The 11,608-nt window shown below is 37.3% G+C and overlaps 1 protein-coding gene and 1 long non-coding RNA gene across 2 annotated transcripts in view; one reads left to right on the top strand and one right to left on the bottom strand.

Moving 5' to 3' along the window:
- Positions 1-11,587, bottom strand: part of EEF1E1 (eukaryotic translation elongation factor 1 epsilon 1) — a 17,451-nt gene extending 5,864 nt beyond the window's left edge. The window contains exons 1-3 of the mRNA XM_026841738.1: positions 11,433-11,587; positions 9,483-9,683; positions 1,861-1,956 (exon numbers count right to left, since the gene is read on the bottom strand). Coding sequence (XP_026697539.1) covers positions 1,861-1,956; positions 9,483-9,683; positions 11,433-11,540 — 405 coding nt within the window. The 5' untranslated portion in view covers positions 11,541-11,587. The remainder of the gene's footprint in view (positions 1-1,860; positions 1,957-9,482; positions 9,684-11,432) is intronic.
- Positions 1-11,608, top strand: part of LOC113476313 — a 28,873-nt gene that overhangs the window by 5,440 nt on the left and 11,825 nt on the right. The window contains exon 2 of the long non-coding RNA XR_003397708.1: positions 538-540. This is a non-coding gene — a long non-coding RNA (uncharacterized LOC113476313). The remainder of the gene's footprint in view (positions 1-537; positions 541-11,608) is intronic.

Genomic DNA, 11,608 nt, shown 5'->3' with positions numbered 1-11,608 from the left:
CCCCCCCCCCCAAAGCTTAGGGCAGAGAAGCAGCTCTGGACATACTCTCTTCTCATTACAGGAAAAATAAAAAACCCAAATAAATCACAGGATTATACAGTTCAAGATCTTAACTCTACAGTTAAGTACTAATATTAATCAATTGTGAAACCTTCAAAATACATATAATTCCTAGTTGGTAGCCACTAGATTTTCCTCTCTATTTAGGATAGCCACCCTATTATTTGCCCTTTATATCCTTCCGATTCAGAAAATTATCTTCCATGCAATCAAACATTTCAGAAACAGATGCCGTACTATAAACTTGTCCCAAGTAGTGTCTGGATGGTTGCAGGCACCCAGGAGCACCAAGTCATTTGTTTTTACCATCTGTTCTATTTCCCAAAGCAATAACTTGTATCTTTTCTTCTTGATTAGGTGGTCTACTCTAGAGCAAACTCTAAAATATGCTTGATTTTCCCCTGCCTGAGTTGTTTTTTTTAAAAAAAGTCACATTTGAAGTTGTACTCTTACAGCATTATACAGTCAGATTTTCAGGAAGTACTTACATGTTTTTTTCTGTGTCTACCTATCATATGTGAAAAGTAACCCATTCTAACATTCTAGTCAACACATCCATCCTACTAAAGGAATTTTACAAGGCAAACATTATTCAACACTATTAATTTTAAGGCATTTACTCTAACATGCTTTAAAAAAACCTTATAAAACAAAGCTTCCCTACCCTCTCCTTTGCTTGACACTCATTTAAACTTTTACTCCTGGACAGTCAAGATACATACACATAAGTTCTTTCTCATTTTTGGCAGTATTTCATTACTTGATCCTTCCCCTGTCCTACCTCTGCCTCCCTTTCAAATGGTAGTGTTCTTGCAGTCTTTCAAGAGCCCTGCTTTTAATTGTATAAAGTAACCATTCACCCAGCTGACTGAATTCACTGGTTCTCAGACACACATGCATTTGTCAGAGGCATCTTTTTCTGATTAACCCCTCTCCTTCAATTTTCTAATGCAAAACTGACCGATTTTACCTTCTCCCAAGAATTTAGCAGACCTTTTTATACAAGTCCTTTGGTTTGTTTAGCAGTACCCACGCTAGATAAGGATGGCTCATTTACATTTACATTCTGTCACCAAAATATAAATTTCTACTGCTTCACTGTTAAATTACCACTTGGGATTCAGAACTGAGGTGCAATGATTTATAAGCACTTTACAGTAAACCCTGAGCTGACTACAGAGAATCTCAACATCTTCTCCACTCAGTATAAACTTGTTTTTTCCCCTCCTAAGCACCAGGTCCACATGTTATTTTCACATTCATATCAAGTCTTATCACTAAGTGTTGAAGCACAACTGACATTTTGTCATGGCTCACAGTTTTATATACACTCGTCCTTCAGGAACTTAGTTTACATGCATCTTTCACAGCACCAGCAGCATTTCTCCAATACTAACAAGGTTAGTACTTTTAGCTCTGACACATCCTTTCAGTTTCTATTATCCCTTTCCCCATGCAGTTCTGTAAGCAGTCATGTTTCAGACTTGAACAGATAAGAGTCCTCATACCTAGAAACATAGGGACAGGCATCGTATTTGTTACATTACACAGAAAAAGCTACTGCATTCCAGACCCTACTGACAGTACACTTATTTTGATCTATAGCTGAGTATTAAAAAAAGTAAAAAATTAACAACTTAAGAACAACTTTTATTTGAAGTTCTTATTAGAAATCTCTGGGGTTTTCTGTAATTGCCATTGATCAATTCAATAGGTCAACTTCTACAACAATAAACTGCCCCTTAGATAAACAGCAATTATGATAGTTGCACATATAAAAATAATGCTGGTACCACTTACCATGACATGATGCAATCCATAGTACATCAAAATGTCTGCTAAGGTAAAAATGTTTCCTGCAAGATAGACTTTATCTTCAAGATGTATATTAAGATCCTAAAAAGGAAAAAGTAATTACACTACTGTAGTATTGACTTTGTAAGACAAATTATGAAGGCAATTGTTAAAAAATAATAAAAAACTTCCTCTGGAGAATAATAATATAAAATAATGCCAGCTTTAGTTTATCCCAACTCAAAGGAGAAAAACATTAAAACAATAAAAAAATTCTAGAAAGTATCAAGATAATAAACTAAAATATCATCTTTTGACAGCAAGAATCTGATAAAATTTAAATGTTGGTCTCCAAACAAAATGCTAGCCAGCTTGCTGCCGGCACAATTTTTCATAATTCCTCCACTTACATCCACTCAAATTTTTGTAAATACAAGTGTAATTATTTTACGTATTAAGCTGACTCCACAGAAATACTTTCAAATCTGTCTCTTCTTGGCTTCAAATTACTGGAATTCAAAAATGCAAGAGTTGTGTAATTTTTTTTTTTTTTATTAGTGCATATGACTCAGAAGCACCACTGTTATACATTTAACATTTGCTAAGTAGAAAATTAAGTCCTATGATCAAAGGAGAGCATATTGCTCTTCCAGCAGCAGCTTCTCCTGTCCTCCAGGACTCATTCAATGCAGCTGGTCAGCAAAGTCCTGGAACTGAAAATGTGTAAGAACCAAGAAAACACAAAGGGATAGTGAGGTGGGAGACAAATAAGTTTCTGGCACTGAGCTTGAAATATGTTGATACCCATCAGCTGGTATCATTTGGCACCTGCTCTTATTAATGCTGAAATCACTGCTAGCAATTCTTAACAACCAATAGTGTCAAATTCAGTTGTTATTTAAGTTCATATGAAGAGGGCACTTGTTCAGCATTTTGACCATCTCTCAACAATTCTGTATCAGAGGCTGTAAGGCTGGGTAGTAGAAGCCTTCCGTTTATGTTCAATGAATAAATATTTCAGATCTGAATTACTGAAAGACTCTTTTTCATGGCTTTTTGTATGCAGTCATTCTCTGCTAGAAAACAGGAAGCTGACAGACTCATCACTGCTCAGGTGTATCACTTCTGAGAACATAGGCATCACACATCAGCTCTAACTCTTTATTTGTATCACAGAATCTAGTCCCAACACCTCTGCCATGGCAGGGACACCTTCCACTAGACCAAGTTGCTCAAAGTCCCATCCAGGCTGGCCTTCCTTTTCTCCATATCTTACCTACTTCTCATACAATTTACGCACCCTTCTGACCCCTACTTCACTCTAAAGAAATAAATATAACAGCAAACAAAATTACATATTTTAACCCTGATCCCAGCATAAGCAAGCTTTAGTTTTGTAATTTTATTTTCAGAAATGTAGGAAAACAATTTCTCAGCTTTTCCTTGGATTTGGAAACTGATAGCATTTCTCTGCTGGTTGAAAAGACCTAGATAGTAAATGCCCTCCTTCCTCAGAGATCTCCTTAAGTCACTCCCACCCCTAACTCCAGAAACAGAAAAAAGCAGCTTAAACATAACTAACATTTTTCAAAACGTTCCTGAAATAACTTTTCAGTCTCAGTTACAGCATGTTCCATTTTAAGACAACCTTTTATTTTAAAATAGTCTAGGGCAAGAAGAAGGAGGTTAATAATTAGCGAACAATTTAAAAATTACATTTATCTTTAAGCATACTGCAGTTTTCACGGTTCATAGTTTTACTGCTGCAGAGATATCCTACAGTGCATATGTAAAAATTCCAAAACACAAAACTGAAATGCTGAGACTTTAAGACATCTGACCTTGTATTTGAATTTGACAAGTTTGACTCCATTATGCCACCTTATTATTTCTTTGATAACCTCTTCATGACAGGACTCCTGCACTTCTGTAATATTTAAACATACTCCTGTCTGCTTTGATTTCTTTTATTAGCGCAAATCAGGGAAAAATATTAACCCCTGCATAGTTAAAATTCTATAAGGTCATCTGCCCCTGGCTATGTAGCTTCTGTTCTTTAGACTGGTTTACTGCTTTGTGTTAGTAAGCGCTCAAATTACTTTAAACATGTAACTACAGTTCTGCAGAATTTCATACAGCACAGAGACAAATGCAATACTAAGAAAAAGCTTGCAGGAAGAAAAATATATCCAGAGATTTGTTTACTTAAAAAAAATAAATCATAAACTCATCTATTCTGACACCACTTCTCTGACCAGCAGTTTTCATTTTGATCAACCAGAAATTCAACATGCATTATAATGAGAAGTAACATCGCTGAAATTATACACATACACACCCCCTTAGTCTAGGCTATGGAAACAGGATTCTGTAAAGTAAAAAAACCTCATTATCTCTGAAGGTACTGACAACAGTTATTTCCCTGCCCAAAATTTGGAATTTTTGCATCAAAGTTATGGCATGCTAATTCTTAGTTTTATACATGACTTCAAGAGGCAGGATAGTTTCTATGCAGAAATACTGTTTATTTAGTTGTTTCAGGACAGCTTAATATCATGTTACTTATCATTTGTTCTTTGAATATACAGTGCAAAACATCAGCTAAAAATATCCTCAGGCTTTAAAGGCAAGGTAAGACACAACAACATGAACAATTATTTATTCTGGTTCATCAAATTTTATGGAGTCAATTAAATGAGAAAATGGAACTTGACAAAAATGGTTTAGCCTTGGACAAATTAGCATTAGTTTAAAATTCTGGTTTTTCACATGTACCTTCCCCACATAAAACACAGACAGGTATTCTGATTTCATCCTGTAGCTCAAGCTAATTCAGAAACACCACTTTTTTTCCTCCATGTGCACTAGGCACATTTAGTTAATCTTGCCTCATGGGTTATGCTTCCCATAGATGATTATATTATTGGCTAACAGCCAACCGTGTTAAAATTCCTGCAAATCAAGCTTTCTTAAGTGACCACAGTATTAAATTGAAATAGTGTTCCTGTCCTGGAGAGATTAATGAAAATACGAATACAAAACTGTACTTGAATTTCTATTACATACAGGAAATTCAGATCTGTTAGTTGTCATTTGTATCATCTTTCACATACTGAACATCAGTAAAATTGATTACGTATACATAATCCCAGTATCAAATGACTGAAAGAGTCTTGGAAGTTGCTTTCAACTATATGAACTTACTGTTGCAATCCCTTAGGAAACCCCTTCTCAAATTTCAGACAGGTATTTAAGACATAACTGCAGTCTGATGCACTAATATGCATAGAACAACTGCAGGAATTCAAATTCCCTTTTTAGGTATGAGGGGGGGAAAAGCAACAAAAAGAAGAGATGTTGCATTATTCACGGACTAACCAAAGGATTTACATTTGCTTGTTCTATAAAAAAATAAATCCAGTTTACAGCACGTATCTAGAGTGACAACTCAACACATTCCCATCCAAGGTACACTTCTGGCTACACTCTAGTGTTGCTTACTATCTTTTGAGTATGCAACCTAATTGTCCAATTCATCCATTAGGTGACTGAATCCCTTCCAGTCACCACAAGTTGAGACAGCAGCTCAGGTAAGTAACAGCCATTTCTTGCAATGACTCAATAGTTTATAACAGATCTAATCCAAATCAAAATCAGAGTATGGTCTTTTGTCCATAACAACACACTGTTGCTCTATGTACTTCCCTTACACACAGAAGCACGTCCTTTCAGTCAGCAATATTCTTGAGGTCATTTATGCCCTAAATGCCTTTATATCACACCATGCAAAGACAAAGAGAGGAGCGCTCTCAAATGCCTCAGGAAAGCCTCTGACAGTGCAGAGCCCAATAAAAGGATTCTGCAGCCATATGCAAGAAAAGCAAAACGGCACTGCTGGGGCACAGCCTAATTTTTAATTCTAATGCAAGACTTTTCTAACTGGCAAACTCTGAGCTAAACTTGGTGTGGAAGAATATTATATTCAACATACTGAGTTTCCTGTAAAAGACGAAAAGTAATCAGCAAATGTTGCTCAAATAATCAATAATCTTTTACACCAGTAATCAACATTCAATCTTTTACACCAGAAAATATCCTGATGCCAAAAGAAAAGGGAAAGAAATGAACACAGAAAGTTGAAATTTAAAAAATGCTTGCTGGACAAGCTTGCCGAAGTGGATAGGCATTCTATTTAGAAGTCTGTCAAAAAACAGTTTACAAGAACTGTGGATTAACAGCATAGACAGAGCATGGATTAACCTGCTTATGTGTTTATGGAAATAGTAATTTTTCAAACAAGCATGTTAAGAATTGAAGTTCTCTTACTCAGATTCCTAACTGGTTTTCATAATTACAGCCAGATAGCACAGGAAATTGGGACAAAACTATTTGAAATCATGGAACATTTTTTATATGAGACAGTAGTACAGAAAAATTCTTGGTTCTAATTATCCTTCAGAGATTATAGAGCTTTTCTGTGACATGTAGTACAAGCTCCCAGTTATTTGGAATATGTCTCTGAAGATGGGGGGTTGGGGTCAGGGGAGGAACCCTCAAGTTTTCAATACCTAAAATTGACAAAGCAGAGACATTCAGATCTCCCTAATGGAATTCATTGACATCTAAGCAGACATTTGATGGCACAAGTGTTTCACAAAGGGTCACAATCCCTTCCTAGAAGAGTAGAAAAACTACTAGTTATGAAGCATAACTACTCAGTAATTTTCAGATTTTTTTTTCCCCCATACTGCTTAATTTACCACTAACCAAACATCAAAGCAGCTAAGGAAAATACTCTCCCCATGGAAAAGAAAGTTAACATAATGCATTGGGTATGATGTTATCACCTCTATTGACAACCATCATTCCTTCCTATCTGCTGAAGAACAGTCCAGAGGCATTGCTGCCATTTATTTTGTCCAGTACAGGAACATAAACTGAAGTTAGACAAAACTCCAAGAGCATTTTCATTAGCCAATTCTGAACAGTATAGCATTTGCTCTGAATGAATATAAAAAAACCTGTTTAGAGATAGTCTGACTACTTCATGGTTGCTTTCATGCCAATTCAATACATCAGTAAGAACAATTCAAGAACCTATTTTTCTAAAGGCCAACAGAAAACCCTTCCTGTTCAAATCCACAAGCATTAAACTAGTTATTTACTGGCATTTTTCATAACCACATCATTTCAGTTAAGGGTTAAACAGAGGCAGCCTAAAGTTTATAGCAGAAGTGACTGAACTGTTTTTGGCACAGCTTATTATAAATTGTGGCTCTAGGCTGCAACTGTCCCAAGACTGCCATTGTGTATTCCAGACACGTTGTAAAACTACAACCTCAGACTTGCCTCTCTATTTTTTTTTTTTTTCCACTCTTACTCCCTTTTGGCATAGTATACTTTAATGGTAGGCTGCTTCTTTTTCTGATTAATCATGGTGGCAAGAGAACAAATTGGAAAAAAAAATATCTTAATTGCTATACTATGAAATTATTAGTGTTGGAACAATTCCAGATCAGCCCTGTGTCAAAATAAATTCTGGCTATTCAACATCTGCTAAGAAAAAAAAAATCTATAGGAAAATTTTAAAGCAGTAATATCTATTAGAATATACTTAAAGGCAGAGATTCTCCTTCAGGTGACACTGACTGCTCAGTAAGGAAATTTTGCTTTGTTTAGAAACACTTGATTTATCTAAGTTTTTGTATTTCAGTATATTGTCTTTTCTACACTATCACTGTTACTAAGATTAAAATGAGATATCAGCTTCAGCATGGAGCCATCATATCTCTGCGTCTGGTTTTAATACTCAGATGCAGTTTTGCAAATATCCACACGTATGTGCTGACAAAGCAGGTATCATCATTTAAGGTATCCAGAGCAGATGTATTTTGTTATAACAAAGCAGAAAACTTCCTTTTGTTTTTTATGATAGAAGGGTAAATAAATGTTACATATTTATTCTCATATGGTCTTCTCACAGTTTGAGAAAGAATAAAAGGCATCACAAATTTGTCTGAAAAATGACTGAAATTATATACTTGTCAAAGTGTTTTTAAAATATTAACTAGACAACAGGGCCCTTTGAGGGCCACCAGGTTATACCACCTGTTCAAAGTACAACTAAGTCTGAATTTAAACACCAATTAGTCAATGCCTCCTCCAATCAAGTCCTGAAAATCTCAAAGGGTAGACAGTTTTCATGTGATACCTGTACAGTAACCATGACTGTAAAGGTTTTGATAGCATTTTCACATAGAAAATTAGACCACAGATGTTACAAAAAGAGAAGCAATGTAAACAAAGTCATGCTTAACCAACAGAAGACATTGCATAGATACAATGAGATCAAGATAATTCAGATTATCTGGGGTCTAAGGGAGAGAAATGGCTCTTTAGGGCTTTCACCAAATCGATCCTTGTAAAGCAGGCATGATACTCCAAGTCCTCAAGACCAAAGAGGCTGTCAGTTTGAAAAGGACAACAGGTTACTAACAAGGTTTAGCTTTGCACCATTCTAAGATGCATATTCCTTGATTTTAAGTAACACAGTGTTAACTCTTGAACACTGCTTCTGTTTATCTTAGGTTTTTGTAATAGTTCTAGTTGGCTCAGACTCATCACATAAACAAGAGTGAAAAGTATTATTTAAGATTCTCCTTGGCTCAAGTAAACTCAACTGTCCTAATACCTTGCAGCTCAGAAAGCTATTTCTAAACCCAGACTCACTAGTAGCACTGAGCATTGTACTTTCCATCTAAAAGACAACACTTTAAAAACTGATTGAATTTCACTGGTTTCATACACTTAGTAAAGAGCCCTTAGCACTTAACAGTGTAAAGTAAATTCTCTCTTCAAGCTCTGTTCCCACAAGACTGCACAAATACTAATTACCAGTCACAAAGAGTAAGAAGGAAAATAGAGTAAGTTCTGCTATCTACTCCCTGCCATCTGGCTGCTCAAATAACAGGACGACCCTTGAGATTCTCTTTTCTGCTTCCACCTGTTTAAGAGGAAGTAAGCTTCAGACTATAAGAAAATTTTAATACAGTAGACCAAAGCCTCCATACAAAGTAGCTTGATGTGAAAGGCAGGTTCTTTTATGATTTCATTTTTCACACACAATTCAGGTGTTGATACCAAAAGGAGTTACTGGACAAATACCACAACATCAAATATAGCCTGTATTCCATAATTACTAAATCAGTAAGAATAGCTCTTAAAACAATCAGAGCAGTGTTTTATCTTGAAATATGACACAACTTGTTTATAACTGAGGTTTTATGACGATAGTAAGAAACTGGTATCTTATATGGCTAATAATCTAAACTATCTGGAACGCTCTATGTTGTTTACAGCATTACAGCCCTAAAACTCTGTAAGAGCCCTGCTTCACATATTTTACACTTTAAGCTGTTTTCCCTCCTGTTTCAGGTTGTTTGGGTACTTCTATTGATAAAAATGAAAAGCAGCAAACAGAACAAAAGTCAGCACTTAAAGATACTGACAAGTCTTCAGCATTTTCTCAGTTTTATTAATTGGTTGTTCATACACGTATTAGCACTGTAATCTTCTTCAAGATCTAATCAGTCCCAAATTCAGTGTCAAGGTAACTAAGTACTCCTTACCTTCAGAATTATTCTAGTATCATCTTTACTAGAGCGTCCATCTACTTTAGTCACTCTATATTCCAACCACTGCTGAACGACAGCTTTCTCTTCTGCAGTACTTCCAAGCAGTTGGTCTTTCCTAGCCTGTTTAACTAGGTGGGCAGCTATGGTCATTAATCCTGTCAGACCAGGACCATTGTTTGTTTGAAGAACAGGAACCTAGAAAAGGAAACAAAAGTGTAATACTAAACAACTCATTCAAAAAGTAGTCTCTGTAAGAATAACTATTGTATTTTTTTATAGGCCCTCAAAAGGATCTTTAAAGCAATGTATCAGAAATTAGAGGTATTCATACTAAAGATAGTAATATCAAAAGAAAGTGCATCTTCTCTTTTCACTCTTTGAAGTGGTTTATTTTCACTTTTTACAGAAGAAATGTATTTCACACATGCACAAGGACAAACCAAATCACCTTTGGCTCCAATTAATCAAATTCTGCCAATATTAGCAATAAATAGTAGTATTCTAACACTAGTGGAAATCTTATCAACTAACTTTTAACCTATTTTCAAACTTAGGACTCTGACTTAAGATTGTAAAGTCAGCAGCATCCAATTTCTCTCTGAGCAGACTGCAGTAGCCAGACTTGCTGAAATGCTTATTCATACTTACTGTTCTATTGCCAAATGCTCTGACAGAAGTTAGCAGTTCACTGGTATTAGGGGACAGTAACACAACACATCCCTAGTTCTAACCATGTCTGTTAGTGACATTACCACATATTGAACTGTGGGAAAGGAAACTCAACCACTGAGTCTGAAATGAATGAATTGAAACTCACTGCAACTGACTAAAGCCCATTCATTTATGACATCAAATGACAAGAGAAACTGATTAAAAGGCAGTACTTTGGAGGGTTTTTTAAAGTGTCTGACCACACAGGAGAACCTGTCTATGTTCAGAATTAAGATGCAGACCAAAAGCACAGTAGTCATCTTACAGCAGTACGAAGAGTCCTTGACTACTATTTAATTTTTCCACTGAATGTGCAGTCAGAAAAACTATGGACAGATTTAATTATTTGATTTTTCATACTTATGCTTTACAGTAGTAGCATTAAAATACCATTTGGGTTGTTAAATAAAGAAGCATTTGCAACTAAAGAATGCATATACTGATATTCATAAATCATAAACAGTAAAGTCAAGGCAAAAAAAGCAACATATAAAAAGATAAAACTGGACAGCTTCCTTCCTCTGTTATCTTTCTTGAAGGGAATCACATAAAGGCCCTCACACATCTGTGACACCCTCAGCTCCACATTATATTTTCATGCCTTGAATGGCTCTTAAACTACAAAACTTAATGCTTCCGTACAAACTTCAAGATGTCAAGATTTAAGAGCAACAGTTCTTCACTACAGATGCACTTCTGACATTATCAACGTATCTTTTTCACACAGTTTAACCGCACCAGCGGATATAGCTGCACTGGCACCAGACAAACACAAGGACAAGGAGAACGGTGTAAGGACAAGTACATTTTAAGCCGACATCCCTCCAACGACACACGATAACCCTTCCACAGGTAGAGGGAAGGGGATTCCAGAACTTGCGAGTAGACAGCGAGGCCCGACAGCCACAACTTCAGGCGGGTGCAGAAGGAAAAGGTTGAGGGAGAAAAGCTGAAAGAGGAAGAGCTCAAGAGGAAGAGCTGACCGTGCGCGGATGCGCAACTGAGACCGGTAGAGGGCTCGCCCGCCCCGGAGGGGGGCGCCGGGGGTGAGAGACCCCAGCTACCGTGGCATCGGGGAACTGCCGCGCGGGACCGGCGCGGGACCGGCGCAGGGCAAGGCCGGGCCGGGGGTGCGGGAGAGTAAGCAGCGAGGGAAGAAGCCGTTGGGGAAGGGGGTGAGTAGAGGCCCGCGCGCGCCGCTGCCCGCTCCCGGCCCCTCCTCGCTCCCTTCACCTTCCGCTCCCCCTGGACGCCGTACTTGTTCCCTTTCGGCAGGCCCAGCAACTGCTCCAGCAGAGCCAGCTCCTCCGCGCCCGGCCCCAGCCGCGCGGCACCTGCCATCTTTGGCGGAGAACCACCTGGCAAAGGAGGGGCCGCCGCTGCCGCCACCTGACAACAACCACCAACCC

The sequence above is a fragment of the Athene cunicularia genome, assembly GCF_003259725.1.
Source record: "Athene cunicularia isolate RWA chromosome 2 unlocalized genomic scaffold, athCun1 chr2_part1, whole genome shotgun sequence".
Taxonomy (NCBI): domain Eukaryota; kingdom Metazoa; phylum Chordata; class Aves; order Strigiformes; family Strigidae; genus Athene; species Athene cunicularia.
This window is presented reverse-complemented; position numbering and strand designations above follow the sequence as displayed.